This window comes from Sminthopsis crassicaudata, chromosome 2 (assembly GCF_048593235.1).
Source record: "Sminthopsis crassicaudata isolate SCR6 chromosome 2, ASM4859323v1, whole genome shotgun sequence".
NCBI lineage: Eukaryota > Metazoa > Chordata > Mammalia > Dasyuromorphia > Dasyuridae > Sminthopsis > Sminthopsis crassicaudata.
Genome location: NC_133618.1, coordinates 4,128,741 through 4,150,017, shown reverse-complemented (window position 1 = coordinate 4,150,017; position 21,277 = coordinate 4,128,741). Strand labels below are relative to the sequence as shown.

The 21,277-nt window shown below is 41.2% G+C and overlaps 1 protein-coding gene across 1 annotated transcript; it reads right to left on the bottom strand.

Annotated features, from left to right (window-relative positions):
* Nucleotides 1–12,177: 12,177 nt before the first annotated feature.
* LOC141553083 (tripartite motif-containing protein 43-like) lies at nucleotides 12,178–13,665 on the bottom strand. The gene has a single exon (XM_074284976.1). It carries the CDS (start codon nucleotides 13,663–13,665, stop codon nucleotides 12,271–12,273), a length of 1,395 nt encoding a protein of 464 aa, XP_074141077.1. The 3' UTR covers nucleotides 12,178–12,270.
* Nucleotides 13,666–21,277: the final 7,612 nt, after the last annotated feature.

The following is a 21,277-nucleotide window of genomic DNA, read 5'->3' as shown; positions in this document are numbered from 1 at the left end:
GTTTGCCATATGGATCTTTTGCTTCTTCCATTCTTTGAACCCTCACTTTAGAAGATCCAGAAGAAGATAGGGGGATTTGGGAGACACTTTGGAGATGGGGTGTGAGGGGGGAGTGCATGCCAACCAAGGACAAGAGAGACAGGGAGATGCAGAGACAGATTCAGAGAGAGGACATTAGACGGGGAAAGGGAAAGAAAGAAGGGGCCAAAAGACACAGAAAGAGATGAAGAAGAAAAACAGGAGAGAGTGTCAGAGATTGAGACAGAGAGAGGCAAAGACCGACAACTAGAGAGAGGAAAATAGATGTAAACAGAGAACTGAGAAACTCATAAAGATGTGTGTATGGGAGAGAGACAGACAGACAGACAGACACGGAGACTGAGACAGAGAGATGCAGAGACAGATTCAGAGAGAGGACAGCTAGACGGGGAAAGGGAGAGAAAGAAGGGGGCAAAGAGACAGAGAAAGGAGAGATGAAGGAGGAAAACAGGAGAGTCAGAGATTGAGACAAAAGAGAGAGAGAGAGAGAGAGAGAGAGAGAGAGAGAGAGAGAGAGAGAGAGAGAGAGAGAGAGAGAGAGACAGAGAGAGAGACAGAGAGAGAGACAGAGACAGAGAGACAGAGACAGAGACAGAAGTAGGAGGAGAAGAAAGACAAAGAGAGAGTCAGAGAGAGAGAGAGAGTCAGAGAGAGAGAGAGAGAGAGAGAGAGAGAGAGAGAGAGAGAGAGAGAGAGAGAGAGAGAGAGGAAAACAGACTTACACTGAAACCTCAGAAACACATAGAAGAGAGCAATAGAAACAGAGATATAGATATGAGACAGAGAAACAGAGACAAACATAGAGACATACAGAGTGATACAGAGACAGGCAGAAACAGAGACAGGAACAAAAAGAGAGTGAGAAGAAAGCAAAGAGAAGAAGGAGAGAGGAAGGAAGTGGGAGCACCGCCTTAATATTTGTGCTCCTCCTACGGCCAAGCTCAAGAAATTTGTAGTAGCTTCCCAGCAATGTCCTGGCAGCGTACTGTGTTAGGGACCTAAGAGCAGTCTCAGCACACTGAGAGGTCAGTTAACAGAGGCTGGCTGCCCATTTTAACCCAAGAACTCACGAAATTTGACGGAGAGCCTCAGGCACCTGCCCTAGCTGTCCGAACCCCCGCCCGGACAAACCAGGAGTCTTAGATAAGGAATACACAATGAAGGTCGACTTCACGAGAGAGAAGAGGGTCATTAACAGAATGATAATAGCTCGTGCCTAGGAGGCCACTTTTACAAAGCGCCTTCTTCCCTGCAACCCCGTGGCCGTGACTATTTCCAGAGAAACAGGTCAATGGATTGTCTAGTGATGACTTTGAAACACGAAGACCTGGGTTCAAACCTCGTCTGAGCACATCCTACCAATATAGTCTTGGGCTAGTTAGTCTCTTCTGCTACCGGGGCTCAACCTGTTTTCTCCTCTTTTATTTTTTTTTTTCCTCCTTTCTGAGGCTGGGGTTAAGTGACTTGACCAGGGTCATACAGCTAGAGCGTCTGAGACCAGATTTGAACTCGGGTCCTGCTGAATTCAAGAATGGTGCTCTATCCACTGCACCACCTAGCTGCCCCCTCTCCTCTTTCAAAAAAACCAGAGTCAAACTCCTTTGAGTCGTCCCTTCAGCCGCTACAGCTCTGGTCCAGGACTCTCTTTTCCTCTGTCTTTTTAAACTTATTGATTTTTCAACAAGCATTTATATTTTTCTGCTAGTCCTGCACCCACTAGAGAAAAGAAAAAAGGAAAACAAAATCCTAACAACCTGCAGGCGAGCCCAACGAATCTCCCCCATCCAATACTCTTCATTGTCTCTGCTGGAAGAAATCTTGAGCTGATCTTTTTCAACTGTCTAATTTTATACAAGGGAAACTGAGGCCCAGACGTAAAGTTAGTTATTCCAGAGTATAGAATCGTTAGCATAATTGGCTGATATTCCTTTGGGAACTTAAGAGTTACAAAACATATCATGTACAAAGGACCATGGACAGCATCACTCCCACTGTACAAAAAGGAAGCACCAGAAAAGTTGTCTGGCCCGGGTCCCACAGCTGCGAGTGCCCCAGCAGAGGTTCAAAGCCCACATGCCTTAGCTTCATGTAATACTCTGTGCCCTATCACCAAGAATTCGAACTCAGGTCCTCTATTTTGAAATTTGGGGGCTCCTGGGAGCGTCCTTGGAAATAAAAGCCCCCGGACCTCCCAGAAGCGATGGAAAAGAACTCGTGCTCTTCCCTCCTGTCTCGTTCGCTTGTAGGGCAAGGCCCGAGCTGGGAGAGGCGCGCGGAGGGCGGCGTCAGCTGCAGCTCCGGTTGCCCCGAGACCTCTTCTCTGAGCTCTCCAAAGCTCGTCCGTGACGGACACATCCAGGGCTTTTGTGGCAGCGCAGGTGTTGGAACTGGAGCGACGCTTCCGGCAGCAGTGGTACCTGTGGGCGCCCGCGCGCTGCAGCTCACCTCCACGCAGGTGAAGATCTGGTTCCCAAGCCGGCGGCACAAGTGCACGAGGCAGCCGCAGGACGCGTCCTTGGTTTCTCACCTCGCAACCTTGAGTGAATCTCTTCCGCTCCGGGGGCCTTGGTTTCCTCACCGAGAAAAATAAAGGCAGCGGGCTGGACTGATCTCTAAAATGCCTTGGAGAGCTACACCAACGGCCCGAGACCTCGCTGCTCCCCAGAGAAGCGCTCACTGCCAGCTCCCCGGGATGCGCTGGATCCATCCCTTAGGAATCACTGCTGACACTCAGATGCGCTTTTAGACAGCGCTCGGGTTTGTAGATACCTTCCTAACTCAGCGTCCTGATGGGGGAGTTAGTCCGATTCCTGTTTTACCCCTGACGTAGCCCCGACGTGAAGAGAACTGTCACGGTCCCAAAGCTAGTGGCGGTCAGAGGTGGAAGCGGAACCAAGTTTCTCCTGCCTGCCAGTCCAAACTTCTCCCGATGCACCCTGCGCTCTGTGACGCTCCCTTTGGGACCGATGGAAAACTTGAAATGGATGCTTTAGATCCATTTTAACCATTTAGATCCAATTTAATACGAAATTGGACAAGGGAGATCAGGAGAAGGAAGAGGTGAAAGTGGGATCTCTCAAGACCACGGAGCAGCCCTTGGAGGTGCAGAGCTACTGAGGGACAAACCCCTTCCCTAACTCGGGTGCATCAAAGAAAGGGCGTTTCATTGGTGACAGCCCAGTCCACTTTATTTCCAGTATCCCTAGAAAAGAGATTTCTTTCTCTTTTGTTTTTCATCCCTTTTCCTTATCCTTATCTCCATGTCAATTCCAGGATGGGGTAAATTGGGTATTTTTTGTTTGTTTGTTTGTTTGTTTGTTTACTTGTTTGTGTTTTTTTTTTTCGTTTGTTTCTTTGTTTGTTTGTTTGTGTTTGTTTTTTAAAGGGAAATTGTTGCACAATTCTCTATGGAAATCATTCAAAGCTTTCGTCTCATTTTTTTCTCTCAAACTACCACTTATAACTAAAAATTTTAAGGGAAGGAGAACTGAAGTTTCAAGATGGAAAGCCATGAATTCCCATTATTCCGACGCGATGTTTGCAGGCAAAGGAAAAAATAATGCAGACTCTGGAGTCATTTTTATCGGGTTCCTTCTCTTCTGTTTCATCCCAAAGATTTCTTTCTGTCCATACTGTCATACTAAGTGCATACTTAGTCCATACTAAGAAACAGGAGTTGGTGAAGTAAGATGTGTCATCTGGTCATTGGCAAATAAACGTAGACTTCCCGGGATGACTATAGTTCTCCAGACAATGCCCTGAGATTAAGATTCTGAGAGATGTTTAGCCTGAAAGAAATGAAATCAAATACACACACACATACGAACGCACACACACATACGAACGCACACACACACACACACACACATTTATTAAGATCCAGGACTCAGTTGGGAAATGTTCTTTTGGTAAATGGGGTGAGAAATCCAGTCCTGATGTTTTTCTCCCATTTGATTTTGAATCAATCAAAGTCTTCAAAAAGTTAAGGAGTTCAATACTTCTGAGCCATTCATTTCTCTAAAGTGATACTTGAATGTTTATTATGGACGTCACTTACTGGGATATGGGAAGGATGTGTGGTATTCTCTGTATGGGAAGCTACGTCAACCAATGCTAATACCAGAGTTAGAGCTAGAAAGTGAGTTAGAAATCAGCTCCCCAACTTCCTTATTGCCAGACATGTAACAAAAGGGATTTGAATCCCGATCTCCCTGATGCCCAGTAGGAAAATGATTTGTATATCTCAACATCAGAGAATTCAAATGTAGAGTCAGAATAGGCAACCTTTCCCCACTATGTTTTCCCTCTTTCCTCCCTTATTCCAATGATGTGATCATTTCCAAAGAAATGCTAAAATTAATTTTAAAATTCATCTTGTAATGGAATTGAAATATTTTTACTGTTTATTTTAAATCGGGAGATCCAAATAAATGTTGACTGTTTAAAATGAAATCTATATTGGAGTCCAATAAAATATAGTAAGGAGTTATTGGATTCATTTATGTTACTTTTATGTTAGAGAAGGGAAGCCTCTTGTAGTGGATTGGCCTTTGATCCTTGACTGGGTGACCATGAACAAGTTAATCTCTCACGTCCAGAGTTTTGTCTTCTAAGTTAAAGAGTTTTTCTATGACTTGTATTAGTGGCTGAAATTTTCCCATGAGGAGTTATTTGTATTGATGAATTCATCAATCTGGAAAAAAGAAAAATTAGTTTTTTAAGATGATTATCTCAGGAAATGTCTTAATGATCAAGGGAATCCAAGTTATGCTACTGTGTTTGCAAAGTTTTGCGTCTACTCTTTTGTTATGTTGGACTCTTTGTGACTCCATTTGACAAAGATACTGGAATGGTTTGCCATTTCCTTTGCCAATTTATTTTTACAGGTGAGAAAACTGAGGCAAAAAAGGATGAAGTAACTTGCCCAGGGACACAATGTCTGAGGGGGATTTCAACTCATGAACTCTTTCCAATTCCAAAGACCAATGTTCTGTCCACTGTGCCACTAATCTGCCCTTTTACTCACTTAGTGACCTTAGAAAAGTCCCTTACCTTTCTGAGCTCCTTTTTCCTTGTCATTGGAAGAGGTTTCACTACATGAGCTCCAAGATCCTTTCCAATGCTTTCATTAATAATGTTTGTAATCAAACCAGGCCAACTTGATATTCTTTGGAGGTTACTAGTTTTGGGAGCTTTAGGTGTTTGGGGGAGGGCAGGCTCCAATAGCAAAAGCATTTGTCAGACACAGATTTCCTTGAATAGACTTGACTCCTCTCAAATTATTCCATTTCCCCCCCAAAAAAAATCTCCCAAAGAATCATTTTTATTTCAGAGAAAAACAGAAATAACAAATCATCCCCAGTGGATGAAATACTCAAGTTGAGAATTAATAGCATTCATAGATTAAACCAACAGTCCATGGAGTCATCACTAAAGACCAGAGAGCATGCTAGGCAAGAAAAATTCAAGAAAAATTCACTTCTGTCCAAAAGCTAACATCTTAAAGGGATTCTAAATATAAAGGTGTAGATATGGAAGCCTAGGCAGATTGAGGGACATACTCAACTTTCTATAGCTCCTTAAGGAACATAGGATTAAAGTTTTCAGTCTCAAAGCAAAACCTAGAAGATGGAAGAAAAGATAGACCTCATTCCATCTTCACAATACCTTGAAAGAAGGTGTTATTATTACTCCCAGTTTATAGAGGAAGAAACTAAGGCTGACAATGATTAAATGTTGTTCCCATAATCCCACAGCTAGTGTTTGAGACAGAATTTGATCCCAAATCTTCAGTCTCCAAATTGACTCTTCTTTTTAACTATGTTAATGGAATCTGCTAAATGCAAAAGAATGAAGGAAGGGGTTCCATAAAGTGGGAATAGTAAGGGAAGGCTTCCCACAGAAGGTGGAATTAAGCTCAACCTAATTAAAGGATGGCAAAGTACAAATGAGCAGAGTTGGTTTAATAAAGTTATCCCTAGTACCATTGAGATTTTCATATATCATATACTGGCATAAGAAATTAAATGGTATTTAGGGGAAGTTTTATGGAAACCCAAAATAAGAAAAGAAGAGGAAAGATCATTAAAAAAATTTTTACAAATGGATAGATGCATAAAGCATATAGTATTGTATAATGACGATGTATTTTATCTTTTAATACCATTATTGATATATCTTCTTTGGTATGAAGAGGTTGTCAACAACAACAACAACAACAACAAAAAAAAAAAAAAAAAAAAAAAAACAAAACAAACAAAAAAAAAAAACAAACTTTATGCACGTTTTCCAGATTGCAAAGAAGCCATTCTTCGTTTATCCCTCCTGATGTAGAAGGGATAAGTGTAATATGGTTTAAGGAAAGATGCTAGATTTAAGCCCCCAAAGACTTGCATTTGAACAGCAGCTCTTGCCATTCATCAGCTAAATGTGTAACCTTGGGGGCATCACAAGCTTACTGGGCTTCAGCTTCATCATCTGTTAAATGAGAACTTTGGAAAGATAATTTCCAGCCCATGATCCTGGAGCTAGTTATTAGTATGAAACTGAAGTTTTGTGGTTGAAGGTCCTTCATTTACAGTTTCTGAGGACTGAGGAGAAAGAATAAAATAATACCAACTAACCAACCAGATTTCAAGACAAAAACTGTATTTTCACAGGAATTTTAAACTCCCACAAAGTTCAGAAAATTACAGTTCTCTTGCTTGATATTATTATTTTTTATTTAATTCTGAACTTAATAATTAAAATGAAATATATATATATATATATATATATATATATATATATATATATAATAGGGCAGAAAGAGTGGGATTGCAATAATATTAGGAATCTTTATTATTTTCTTTTAAAATATAGAATAAGTTCAATATATCTTTCTTTTTAAAATAAATTTAAGTTTTCTATTAATATAGTCTATTTCCTTTTCACTTAAATAAAAGAAAAAAAAATCATTGTGTTAGATATGCATTGTCAAACAAAACAAATTCATATTAGCTGTATCAAAAGAAAAAATGTAGAATTCATTCCAACATGTAATTTAAATATTGTCACATTTGTATCCTCCTTATTTATCTAATTATCCTTTATGTGATAAAACAGCTCTTTATATTATAAATATTTCTTTAAATTCTCCACGAGGCAAATGGTAAATGTTTGGATGGCCATGGGACAACAGACACTTTGATGCATTATTGGTGAGTCTTGTGAATTGATCCCACCCTTCTAGAAAACAACTTGGAATTAAATATTTTTGAGTGAATAAGTTATTTTTAAATTATTCTTTTTGAGTTTGGTGGGGTTATTTTATTTTATTTTAAAATAATAGTTTTCATTTTCAAAGTATTTGCAAAGATAATTTTCAACATTCACCCTTGCAAAACTTTTTGTTCCAAATTTTTCTCCCTCCCCTAGATAGCAAGTAATCCAATATGTTAAACATGTGCAATTGATTCTTCTATCTATATTTCCACATTTATCATGCTGCACAAGAAAAATCAAGATCCAAAAGAAAAAAATGAGACAGAAAACAAAAAGCAGGCAAACAACAACAAAAAAGGTTCTCATGTTCAATTCCCAGGAGCTCTTTCTGGATGCAGATGGCTTTCTCCATTACAAGTCTATTGGAGGAATTATCTATTTTTCAAAATTTACTAAACCCATCCTTCGACCCAGAGATATCAATCCTAGATCAAAGACAGGAAAAGATCCCGTGTATATAGAGCTTTATTTATAGCAACTTTATTTTTCTTTTTTGGTGGTAGCAAAAATCTCGAAGCCAAGGAAATGCCCCAAAATATGCTTATTTATTTTTAATATGGTAGATGGGTGTAAAAATGAAATATTCTTGAACTAGAAAGAATAAGAAACATGAAGAATTTAGAGGAAATTGGGAAGACTTGGATTGAAGCAGAATGATATCAGCAGAACCAGGAAAGCAAGATATATAATGATTAGAATGATGCAAACATGAACATCGAAAGGCAAGCCATGTCTGACCAGTATTGATCAGTCTTAATTCTCATAGCAATGAAGAATGCCTCTCTTCTCTCAGCAGATCCAAGTGATGAATGAAGCTCATGTGATCAGATATAGGCAGGATATTCCTTTGTTTTGCTTATCTACAGTTCTTTGTGAAAAGGAAGGGATTTTTTTCCCACACTATTTGAGCAGAATCATTTAGAGGTTATAACAATCAAAAAAGGCATCAGTAAAACTTACACTTAAAATTATTCAGTCAACATATGTAAAAATTGCCAAACTTTGTAATGACAAGATTTGTCTTCTCTAAATTCCCACGGGGGAAATGACTTGCTCATCTGACAAATACCTGTGATCTCTCTTCAAGTTTCAGTGTGACTTGGCTCATTTTTGTTCAGAAGGAATGGGAGGGAAGGAAAGGAATGAGAGGGGAAAGAAAAACTCTTCTACTTTTCTGACAGACCTATCTCTCTGTTAAGATTAATTTAAAAGGCTGTTCTCCTTGCAGCATCCTCCCCCAAAGTCCCCCTGTCAATTTTCCATGCCTGTAATCTTCTTCCCATCAAAATCTGCTCCTTTTGTGTGGGCATTCCTTCCCGACAACTTCTTATCCTTGTAAGAGGTTTCAGCAAGCAGGATCTCCAGAGGTAATCAGTCTTTTATCTCTGGAACCCACTCAGACCCATCAGTGCAGTCACCTCTGAATGTTCACAAACTCCAGAGATGGGAAGTAATTGACCTCTAAAGAAAACAAAAAAGGTCTCAGGAAGATAGCCTCAGTCCTTTCCTGACAGTCTTGAATCTGGGGGCTCACCTAGGGCAGGTGGATAAGTCAATAAAATCTCAGACTTCCTGACTCCTCTTGGCCTCCTTTCCCCTTTCCTTCCATCCTTCCCTCTTTCCAGGTTCTCAATGAGTCCAGCTTTCTCCTGAGATCAGCTTTAGATCACCTGTACTTCACATCTCAGGTCTGACGTATGGAATCCTCAGAGGATAATAAGTATCTAATAAGGATTATTATCATTTCAAATTATTAAATTCTCATATTTCAATGGGGTCAGACATACTAATAAAGTATTAATAAATGATTGTTATTATTATTGAAAACCATTTACCTTATCTTGTTGATTGGATTTCAGAGAAAAAGTCCTAGGATAAGTTGATATGTGTTTTTTTTTTTAATTTAATTCTGACTTCATGAATTCATTTGGGGTTTTCTCAGCAAATATACTGGAGTGGTTTGTCATTTCATTCTCTAGCTCACTTTATCGAGGAAACTGGGGCAAACGGATTGAGTGATTTGCCTTGAGCCATAGACCTACTAAGTGTCTGAGGTTAGATTTGAACTCATGAAGAGGGGTCTTCCTGACTCTAGGTGGGGCACCCTATTCACTGCCCTGCACAGCAGTAGTAGTTGCTCCTGCTACCAATAATTTTTGGTATTTAGTGTTCTATAATCTGTTGCATGGTTAAATCACAAAACTTTTAAAAACACATAATTGAACAAAAGCATTAAACTGTCAGCTCCATCTCTGTAGGGTCAAATATCCTTGCTATTTCCTAAAATCATTTGGCTTCCATAATATTCATTTTAGCAGTTTATTGGCTAAGTTCTCCAGGATTTTTAATGTCTGTATTTGTGCTATTTCTTTATTACACCAAAATATTCCATTATCTTTATGATAAATAATTTGTAAACCCACAAAAAGTGCTTCTAAATATTTTGGTATATTTCTATGCTTTCTTATCAATGATCTACCTGGAATGCCCAGAAGTCGAATCTCTGGAGCAAAGAATAATGGACATGTTAGGCATTTTGCGTAATTTCAAATTGCTTTCCAATACAATTTTACTGAATTATAACTCTCCCAAACATGGCCCAGTGTGTTTATCTATTCCTTCAAAGAAAGGAATAATCTTGCACCAGAGTGGAGGTTAGTAACATGCTTTACTAATGCTCATGCATTACTGCAAGATGTATAAGCCAATCATTCTGGATCTCATCTGGCCTGCTTTCCAGTTTTCCAAAGAAGCTCAAGTTTCACTCTCCACCTTTGATGGGCTCACTCTGTCATTCATTATACTTACTGTATACAAAATTCCTTTTTCACATGTGATCCAACTTGAATGGAACTTCTTTTGATTGCACAAATAACCAGAAAATTTCCACATCCTTCTTTAGAATATTCCCTCCTTTTGATTTCTTGACTTCTTGAAGCCCCTAAAGTAGAATTCTTGATTTATGGGGATTTAAAATTTTTCTCTTTCTGTTGCTTTGACTCTCTTCCTTCACTTAACTTTTTGTATTTCACTTCCCATTGTGGTTTAAGAGTATCAAGAATTCCTGATGTCTTGTTCTTTTGCACATTTCATTACATAACTTTTCCTTTATATTGCCTTTAGTTGAATGTTTCAGTGTCCAAGTTTTCTACTTGCAGGTAACAGATTGAGATCGATGCAATCCTCCCATTTTTTTCCCATGGGTCCTCATTAGTTTTCTCAAGCTACTTCTGCCAAGGTAAATCCTTGCCATGACAACAAACAATTGCAAAAGACATTACATGCAAGCCCTGGAATATTTTTAAAACTCTGTCAAATATTGTATGTGAATGTGTTCATGATGGTTAGGACCATGTTTAGAGCCAGTTTTTTAAACCATTCTGTTTTGGTATGGTTGGTCTCTTAGTTGGATTCCATCAGACTCAAAAAGGACTTATTGAAATTTGAAAGGAAATGATTTCTTATTGCACAAGAATAATCAATTCTGTTTATTCACCACAGTCTGTTCAGGAATTCTCCAGTCATCATCTTTTCTTGCCTTTTTTAAATAAACAAATTTTAGCATTCATTTTTCACAGTCATTTTCTACATACTCTTCATCATTCATCATTTTTTTTGTCATATTAGTTAATCTGATAGAGAATTGTTTTATTTTGCATTTCTCTATTCAAAAGTGATTTAGACAACTTCATCCATCCATCCACTTTTCAAAATCATGAGGGACTATTTTTGCAAGTGAATACAACATTTATGAAACAAGTGCAAAGTATTGTGTAAACTTTTGGATATACAAATAAAGAAGACAGACCTTGCTCTTAAGGAACACACATCCTAATGTGGGTAGGGGATGCAGAGAGGGAAGAAAATAACACTTAGGGAAGGTTTCAGCTGCTAATGAGAGGGAAAGGTCCTATGACCCTCGGGGTACATTGAGAAAGCAGATGCTAATGCTTTAATGTCATTTCCATGGATAAAATCATAGCATTTCTTGATAATGCTGAGGACTTTTGATGGCAAAGACTTTTAATTCTGAGTCTCAGTTGTTGTGGTTGTGTCCAGAGCAATTGAAAGGCTATGTCTCGACAAACCTGCTTCCCAGGAGGAGGGTTGCAGATACTGGATTGGAAATTGTTAGTCCTAAATTTCTTGGGTTCCAGATCTTGGGCTTTATCCATCAGAATCTGAGGCACTCAAGATGAAGGGATAGTCTGATCTGCCTCCTATATGTTGCCTCTCATTTTCCCCACCAGGTACTTGATAATTCTAGGCTTTCCCTCCCTTGTGGCTGGCAGTTGGTTGGCTAATTGTGAGAAGGTCTGTTCCCTTCATCATGCTTATGGCCGTGAGGGCTAGTCTAGAAGCAATAATTTTGGTCTGGTAAGCGTATCCTTGTCTAATCTATCTAGGTATAGATACTTAAAACTGTGTAACTCTGGGTAATTCGGGTTACCCTCTTTGCTTCATGTCTATCATCTTTAAAATCTACTAAATGATTAGGGAAGAAAAGGGCACATCAGTTTCTCTAACAAGAAAAATCTCAAATGTGGTCAGTCCGAAGTGAATAAAATTAATGAAGAACAACAAAAATACAAGTCAAATAAATACTAGATATTTTCTTCATTTTATATTAAAGAAAGCAAAATGGAAAGTTGACTACAATTCAAGGGGAATGTTTTGCAACATGTTGAAATCTATGGCCATTGTAGTGCTATAAATTCTAAGAGGAAATGAAGCATAAAATTACAGGACCAGATTGCTCAGGTATGATTTCCAGTAATTGAGGAAATATTGACATTGTTAAAAAAAAAATACCTGAACGTAGCATAAAAGAATCCAAAAGAGTGGGGATTGAACCCCTCAACTTTCAGGGTGGAAAGTCTAGTCTCCAGTTGCTAAGCAGGGAGACTCTTGTTGAAAGGATAGAGTGAACACAGAAAAGGAGGAGTTGAGAACTCCCTGGAGAAATGATCATGGATAGGAATAGCAGCAAGCTCCAAGATGAGAGCCCACTGCACACACAGTCATGGGACCAGGCTTTGTTCCTGGAAGTGGGGGGCCAGGGGAAAAGATGGGCTGGACGGGGTCTGTGAAGGGAATAGAATGGAATTTATAAATAAGGGAACTTTGGAGTACATTGTAAAAGGCCAGAGTCCCAGGGGAATATTCCAAGAACACCCCAACCCGAGGTAGAGGGCCTTTGATTCGATGGTTCAGTGGCCCAGGATAGGTCTGTAAATAGTATTCTCCTTCTTTCTTGACACAGCGAAGCAAGAAAGCAAAGTCACAGGAGTCCATGTCCCTGGCCCTTTTCCTCCTCAAGTAGGGGGTGTAGATCCCCAGGACCCACTGAGGCAGTTGAGTCACATCCACCTCCCAGTACTGACTGCCCGAGCTGAAGGCTTGCCCAGCAAGCACAGCATGGCAAGAAGGGTCCTCAGTCTCCTCTGGCCAGTCCTCTCTAGCCTTGGCACTCTTGAGGTCCTCAGAAACAGAAACACAGGAAGCAGCTGATGTGGCGTCCATGGTGAGGTCCACTCGGAATCTGTGGAGCATCTGGATCAGGCCAGGGATGGGATATTCTCTCAGTTCTGGGGTGACAGCCTTGGCCCTTTGGGCCAACACAGCCTCGCTCCTCCCCAGCAGCTGCTTGGCATCTTGCAGCAGATCCAGATTGGCTTGGCGGCCCGCTTCCTGCAGCTCTTGCATGAGTTCCTGTAGGCTCTGTATGTGCTGGGAGAGTCTGTCCTGGCTGGCCTTCTGGTCTTGCCTCATCCTGTCAAGGCATCGCTTCTCTTCCTCCATCAGTAACTGGTGAAGTTGGAAGAATTCTCCCCTGATTATCCAGTCCCAGTCAATAGCAGGTCTCTTCACCTGAGCAAGAAGTTGCTCACCTTCCTCCAGATGTTCCTCCAAACGACTATGAATGTGCTGAAGCTCCCTTCTGTATTTGTCAGCAGCCTCTTGCACGGGGGCGATTTTGTGAGCCCCATGCTCTGGGCTTTCAACACATGTCACACACAGGGCTGTCTGGTCCTCCTCACAGAACAGTTTGAAGAGTTTCTTGTGAGTGACACACTGGCTCTGTCCTTGAGTGCTCTGCAAAATCTTGGAGCTGAGCTCTTTGCCCAGCTCAGTCAACTCTGCTAGGCGCCAGTTCACCAACTGGAGTTCCCTGCCCTGGGAAACTTGCCTGCATTCAGGACAGGAGAAAGTTGGGGCTCCAACTCTCCAGCTGGAGGAGAGACAAGCTTGACAGAAACTGTGCCCGCACCCAATGGTGACAGGCTCACAGAAGTAGCCCCTGCAGATGCTACAGGTGATCTCACTCTGCAGTTCCTGCAGAAATTTCACAATAGCAGCCATTCTCTCTCTCTCTCTCTCTCTCTCTCTCTCTCTCTCTCTCTCTCTCTCTCTCTCTCTCTCTCTCTCTCTCTCTCTCTCTCTCTCTCTCTCGTCTCACTTCTGCAGTTCCTGCGGACTCTTTTCTGTAGAATGTTTTCCTCTCAGAGCAGGTTTCTTGGGCAGCTTTTGGAGCCTCCAGCCAAAGTGAAAGTAGAATCTCGAATCCTCTTCTTACCTAATCCTGGCTAGGAGTCTCCTCCAGCTCTGGTTCTTATCCCAATCCAGAATGCTCTTCAGACTCAACGTTGCCTCTTTTTATCCTCCCAGAGAATGGCCTTGTGGGTACTCCCAGGGGCTGATGGGAACTCCTACAACCAATGAATTTGGTCCTTTTAAAGGTGTCAACTCCTTTAAATGTGTAAACTCCTTTTCAAAAGTCTAAAGGTGTAAACTCCTTTTCAAGGTTTAAAGGTGTGAACTCTGAGCTAGAGAAATGTTTAGACAACCTGAATTAGCACTTAATAATCCTAACATCTCCCCTTTCTTTTGATTTAGAACACAGGGTGCTCATGATCTTGAAACAAGTATACATAAATCCATCAATATGGAAGATATTACACATAATGACATAAGTACATGGTAACATAACACATGCTAGAAGTGATGTAACAAATAACATGATCAAATAATCATCAATTGAGAATTGAGACATGTCCATAAGTCCATTGTCCATTAGTTAATGTGCCAGAAATCCAATAATTCCTGCACGTTTTAAAGTCCTATGATAGTCTTCATCAACAATTTTTCATCTCAAGGATGCCATGCTCACAGTTCCTATCTTCATTTAATAAGGTTACATTTCCGTAATTAAAGTTGAGTGAAGATTTCTAATGGCTTTGTGTCCTTCAGCTTTCCTCTCTTTAGATTTGGTTAACGAGTCAACTTCTGCTCTTATTTCACTTAATTCGGGTTTAGAAATAGAATCACAAAGGCTGCATGGCCACTTACTGGGAATGTTACAGGGGGCTTCTTTCTCCCAGCATCCGAGCTCCTCCCTTCAAAATCTGGATGGAAGGAGAGAGAAAGAGAGAGTCAGAGACAGAGAAAGAGAGAGAGGGAAGGAAAGGGGAAGAGGGAGAAGGGGAAGAAGGAAGGAGAGGGAGAAGAAGAGAGAGATATAGTCAGAGACAGAGAGAGAGAGACAGTCAGAGAGAGAGAGAGAGAGAGAGAAGGGGGAGAGGAAGTGGGTGAAGGAACAGGAAACAGAGAGAGAGAGAGAGAGAGAGAGAGAGAGAGAGAGAGAGAGAGAGAGAGAGAGAGAGAGAGAGAGAGAGAGAGAGAGAGAGAGAGAGAGAAGGGGGAGAGGAAGAGGGTGAAGGAACAGGAAAGGGAGGAAGAGGGAGAGGGAGAGGGGGAGGGAGGGGCAGAGAGTTGCAGGGAGGGAAGGACAGAGACAGATAGAGACCAAGACAGAGAGACAAAGAGAGAGGTGAGGGAAGCAGAAAGGGAGAGCGAGAGACTAGAACAGAAAAGGGGAGGGGGAGCAGAAAGGACAGAAAGACTTCAGAAACAGAATCTCTATCAGATTGACTAAGAAGTGAATGATAAAGAATCACTTTAATTGAAAGTTGGCCAAAATACACGACTGACCTCTTAACTACTTTGGAGATGGGGTGTGAGGGAAGAGTGCATGCCAACCAAGGAAAAGAGAGACAGGGAGATGCAGAGACAGATTCAGAGAGAGGACATTAGATGGGGAAAGGGAAAGAAAGAAGGGGCCAAAAGACACTGAAAGAGATAAGAAGAAAAACAGGAGAGAGTGTCAGAGATTGAGACAGAGAGAGGCAAAACCGACAACAACAAATAGGAAAATAGATGTAAACAGAGAACTGAGAAACTCAGAAAGATGTGTGTATGGGAGACAGACAGAGAGACAGACACGGAGACAGAAACAGAGAGATGCAGAGACAGATTCAGAGAGAGGGCAGCTAGACGGGGAAAGGGAGAGAAAGAAGGGGGCAAAAAGACAGAGAAAGGAGAGATGAAGGAGGAAAACAGGAAAGTCAGAGATTGAGACAAAAGAAAGAGAGAGAGAGAGAGAGAGAGAGAGAGAGAGAGAGAGAGAGAGAGAGAGAGAGAGAGAGAGAGAGAGAGAGAGAGAGAGAGAAGTAGAAGGAGAAAGACAGAGAGAGAGAGACAGAGAGACAGTGACAGAGAGAGACAGAGAGAACCCCCTCCCGGACAAGCCAGGAGTCTTAGATAAGGAATACGCAATGAAGGTCGACATCAAGGGAGAGAAGAGGGTCATTAACAGAATGATAATAGCTCGTGCCTAGGAGGCCACTTTTACAAAGCGCCTTCTTCACTGCAACCCCGTGGCCGTGACTATTTCCAGAGAAACAGGTCAATGGATTGTCTAGTGATGACTTTGAAACACGAAGACCTGGGTTCAAACCTCGTCTGAGCACATCCTACCAATATAGTCTTGGGCTAGTTAGTCTCTTCTGCTCCCGGAGCTCAACCTGTTTTCTCCTCTTTTATTTCATTTTTTCCTCCTTTCTGAGGCTGGGGTTAAGTGACTTGCCCAGGGTCACACAGCTAGAGCGTCTGAGACCAGATTTGAATTCGGGTCCTCCAGAATTCAAGGCTGGTGCTCTATCCACTGCACCACCTAGCTGCCCCCTCTCCTCTTTCAAAAAAACCAGAGTCAAACTCCTTTGAGTCGTCCCTTCAGCCAGCCGCTACAGCTCTGGTCCCAGGACTCTCTTTTCCTCTATCTTTTTAAACTTATTGATTTTTCAACAAGCATTTATATTTTTCTGCTAGTCCTGCACCCACTAGAGAAAAGAAAAAAGGAAAACAAAATCGTAACCACCCGCAAGCGAGCCCAACGAGTGCCCCCCATCCAATACTCTTCATTGTCTCTGCTGGAAGAAATCTTGACATGATCTATTTCAACTGTCTAATTTTATACAAGGGAAACTGAGGCCCAGAGGTGAAGCTAGTTATCCCAGAGTATAGAATCGTTAGTATAATTGGCTGATCTTCCTTTGGGAACTTAAGAGTTGCAAAACATATCGTGTACAAAGGACCATGGACAGCATCACCTCCACTATGCAAAACGGAAGCACCAGAAAAGTTGTCTGGCCCGGGTCCCACAGCTGCGAGTGCCCCAGCAGAGGTTCAAAGCCCACATACCTTAGCTTCATGTAATACTCTGTGCGCTACCGCCAAGGATTCGAACTCAGGTCCTCTATTTTGAAATTTGGGGGCTCCTGGGAGCGTACTTGGAAATAAAAGCCCCCGGACCTCCCAGAAGCGATGGAAAATAACTCGTGCTCTTCTCTCTCTCAAGGTCCTGTCTCGTTCGCTTGTAGGGCAAGGCCCGAGCTGGGAGAGGGGCGCGGAGGGCGGCGTCAGCTGCAGCTCCAGCTGCCCCGAGACCTCTTCTCTGAGCTCTCCAAAGCTCGTCCGTGACGGACACGTCCAGGGCTTTTGTGGCAGCGCAGGTGTTGGAACTGGAGCGACGCTTCCGGCAGCAGTGGTACCTGTGGGCGCCCGCGCGCTGCAGCTCACCTCCACGCAGGTGAAGATCTGGTTCCCAAACCGGCGGCACAAGTGCAGGAGGCAGCCGCAGAACGCGTCCTTGGTTTCTCACCTCGCAACCTTGAGTGAATCTCATCCGCTCTGGGGGCCTTGGTTTCCTCACCGAGAAAAATAAAGGCAGCGGGCTGGGCTGAGCTCTAAAATGCCTTGGAGAGCTACACCAACGGCCCGAGGCGTTGCTGCTCGCCGGAGAAGCGCTCACTGCCAGCTCCCCGGGATGTGCTGGATGCATCCCTTAGTAATCACTGCTGACACTCAGATTCGCTTTTAGACAGCGCTCGGGTTTGCAGATACCTTCCTAACTCAGCGTCCTGATGGGGGAGTTACTCCGATTCCTGTTTTACCCCTGACGTAGCCCCGACGTGAAGAGACCTGTCAAGGTCCCAAAGCTAGTGGCGGTCAGAGGTGGAAGCGGAACCAAGTTTCTCCTGCCTGCCAGTCCAAACTTCTCCCGATGCACCCTGCGCTCTGTGACGCTCCCTTTGGGACCGATGGAAAACTTGAAATGGATGCTTTAGATCCATTTGAATCATTTAGATCCAATTTAATACGAAATTGGACAAGGGAGATCAGGAGAAGGAAGAGGTGAAAGTGGGATCTCTCAAGACCACGGAACAGCCCTTGGGTGCAGAGCTACTGAGGGACAAAACCCCTCCCTATCTCGGGTACATCAAAGAGAGGGCGTTTCATTAGTGACAGCCCACTCCACTTTATTTCCAATATCCCTAGAAAAGAGATTTCTTTCTCTTTTGTATTTCATCCCTTTTCCTCAGCCTTATCTCCAAGTAAATTCCAGGAAGGAGTAAGTTGTTTTTTTGTTTGTTTGTTTTTCTTTTTTAAAGGGAAATTTTTGCACAATTCTCTATGGAAATCATTCAAAGCTTTCGTCTCATTTTTTTTTCTCAAACTACCACTTATAAATAAAAATTTTAAGGGAAGGAGAACTGAAGTTTCAAGACGGAAAGCCATGAATTCCCATTCCTCCGACGCGATGTTTGCAGGCATGGGAAAAAATAATGCAGCCTCTGGAGTCATTTTTATCATGTTCCTTCTCTTCAGTTTCATCTCAAAGGTTTCTTTCAGTCCATACTGTCATACTAAGTGCATACTTAGTGCATACTAAGAAACAGGAAGTGGTGAAGTAAGATGTGTCATCTGGTGATTGGCAAATAAACATAGGCTTCCCGGGATGACTATAGTTCTCCAGACAATGCCCTGAGAATAAGATTCTGAGAGTTGTTTAGACTGAAAGAAATGAAATCAAATGTACACACACACACATTTATTAAGATCCAGGACTCAGTTGGGAAATGTTCTTTTGGTAAATGGGGTGAGAAATCCAGTCCTGATGTTTAAATTCTCCACGAGGCTAATGGTAAATGTTTGGATGGCCATGGAACATCAGACACTTTGATGCATTATTAGTGAGTCTTGTGAATTGATCCAACCTTTCTAGAAAACAACTTGGAATTAGATATTTTTGAGTGAATAAGTTATTTTTAAATTATTCTTTTTGAGTTTGGTGGGGTTTATTTTATTTTATTTTAAAATAATAGATTTTATTTTCAAAGTATTTGCAAAGATAATTTTCAACATTCATCCTTGCAAAACTTTTTGTTCCAAATTTTTCTCCCTCCCCTAGACAGCAAGTAATCCAATATGTTAAATATGTGCAATTGATTCTTCTATATATATTTCCACATTTATCATGCTGCACAAGAAAAATCAAGATCCAAAAGAAAAAAATGAGACAGAAAACAAAAAGCAGGCAAACAACAACAAAAAAGGTTCTCATGTTCAGTTCCCATGAGCTCTTTCTGGATGCAGATGGCTCTCTCCATTACAAGTCTATTGGAGGAATTATATATTTTTCAAAATTTTCTAAACCCATCCTTCGACATAGAGATATCAATCCTAGATCAAAGACAGGAAAAGATCCCGTGTCTATAGAGCTTTATTTATAGCAACTTTATTTTTCTTTTTTGGTGGTAGCAAAAATCTCGAAGCAAAGGAAATGCCCCAAAATATGCTTATTTATTTTTAATATGGTAGATGGGTGTAAAAATGAAATATTATTGAACTAGAAAGAAAAAGAAACATGAAGAATTTAGAGGAAATTGGGAAGACTTGGATTGAAGCAGAATGATATGAGCAGAACCAGGAAAGCAAGATATATAATGATTAGAATGATGCAAACATGAACATTGAAAGGCAAGCCATGTCTGACCAGTATTGATCAGTCTTAATTCTCATAGCAATAAAGAATGCCTCTTTTCTCTCAGCAGGTCCAAGTCATGAATGAAGCTCATGTGATCAGATATAGGCAGGATATTCCTTTGTTTTGCTTATCTACAGTTCTTTGTGAAAAGGAAGGGATTTTTTCCCCACACTATTTGAGCAGAATCATTTAGAGGTTATAACAATCAAAAAAGACATCAGTAAAACTTACACTTAAAATTATTCACTTAACATATGTAAAAATTGCCAAACTGCAAGGACAAGATTTGCCTTCTCTAAATTCCCACGGGGGAAATGACTTGCTCATCTGACAAATACCTGTGATCTCTCTTCAAGTTTCAGTGTGACTTGGCTCATTTTTGTTCAGAAGGAATGGGAGGGAAGGAAGGGAATGAGAGGGGAAAGAAAAACTCTTCTACTTTTCTGACAGACCTATCTCTCTGTTAAAATTAATTTAAAAGGCTATATTCCTTGCAGCATCCTCCCCCAAAGTCCCCCTGTCAATTTTCCATGCCTGTAATCTTCTTCCCATCAACATCTGCTCCTTTTGTGTGGGCTACCCTTCTCAACAACTTCTTATCCTTGTAAGAGGTTTCAGCAAGCAGGATCTCTGGAGGTAATCAGTCTTTTATCTCTGGAACCCACTCAGACCCATCACTCCAGTCTCCTCTTAATGTTCCCAACCTCCAGAGATGGGAAGTAATTGACCTCTAAAGAAAACAAAAAAGGTCTCAGGAACATAGCCTCAGTCCTTTCCTGACAGTCTTGAATCTGGGGGCTCACCTAGGGCAGGTGGATAAGTCAATAAAATCTCAGACTTCCTGACTCCTCTTGGCCTCCTTTCCCCTTTCCTTCCATCCTTCCCTCTTTCCAGGTTCCCAATGAGTCCAGCTTTCTCCTGAGATCAGCTTTAGATCACCTGTACTTCACATCTCAGGTCTGACGTATGGAATCCTCAGAGGATAATAAGTATCTAATAAGGATTATTATCATTTCAAATTATTAAATTCTCATATTTCAATGGGGTCAGACATACTAATAAAGTATTAATAAATGATTGTTATTATTATTGAAAACCATTTACCTTATCTTGTTGATTGGATTTCAGAGAAAAAGTCCTAGGATAAGTTGATATGTGTTTTTTTTTTTTATTTAATTCTGACTTCATGAATTCATTTGGGGTTTTCTCAGCAAATATACTGGAGTGGTTTGTCATTTCATTCTCTAGCTCACTGTATAGAGGAAACTGAGGCAAATGGATTGAGTGATTTGCCTTGAGCCATAGACCTACTAAGTGTCTGAGGTTAGATTTGAAGCCATGAAGAGGGGTCTTCCTGACTCTAGGTGGGGCACCCTATTCACTGCCCTGCACAGCAGTTGTAGTTGCTCCTGCTACCAATAATTTTTGGTATTTAGTCTTCTATAATCTGTTGCATGGTTAAATCACAAAACTTATAAAAACACATAATTGAACAAAAGCATTAAACTGTCAGCTCCATCTCTGTAGGGTCAAATATCCTTGCTATTTCCTAAAATAATTTGGCTTCGATAATATTCATTTTAGCAGTTTATTGGCTAAGTTCTCCAGGATTTTTAAGGTCTGTATTTGTGCTATTTCTTTCTTACACCAAAATATTCCATTATCTTTATGATAAATAATTTGTAAACCCACAAAAAGTGCTTCTAAATATTTTGGTATATTTCTATGCTTTCTTATCAATGATCTACTTGGAATGCCCAGAAGTCGAATCTCTGGAGCAAAGAATAATGGACATGTTAGGCATTTTGC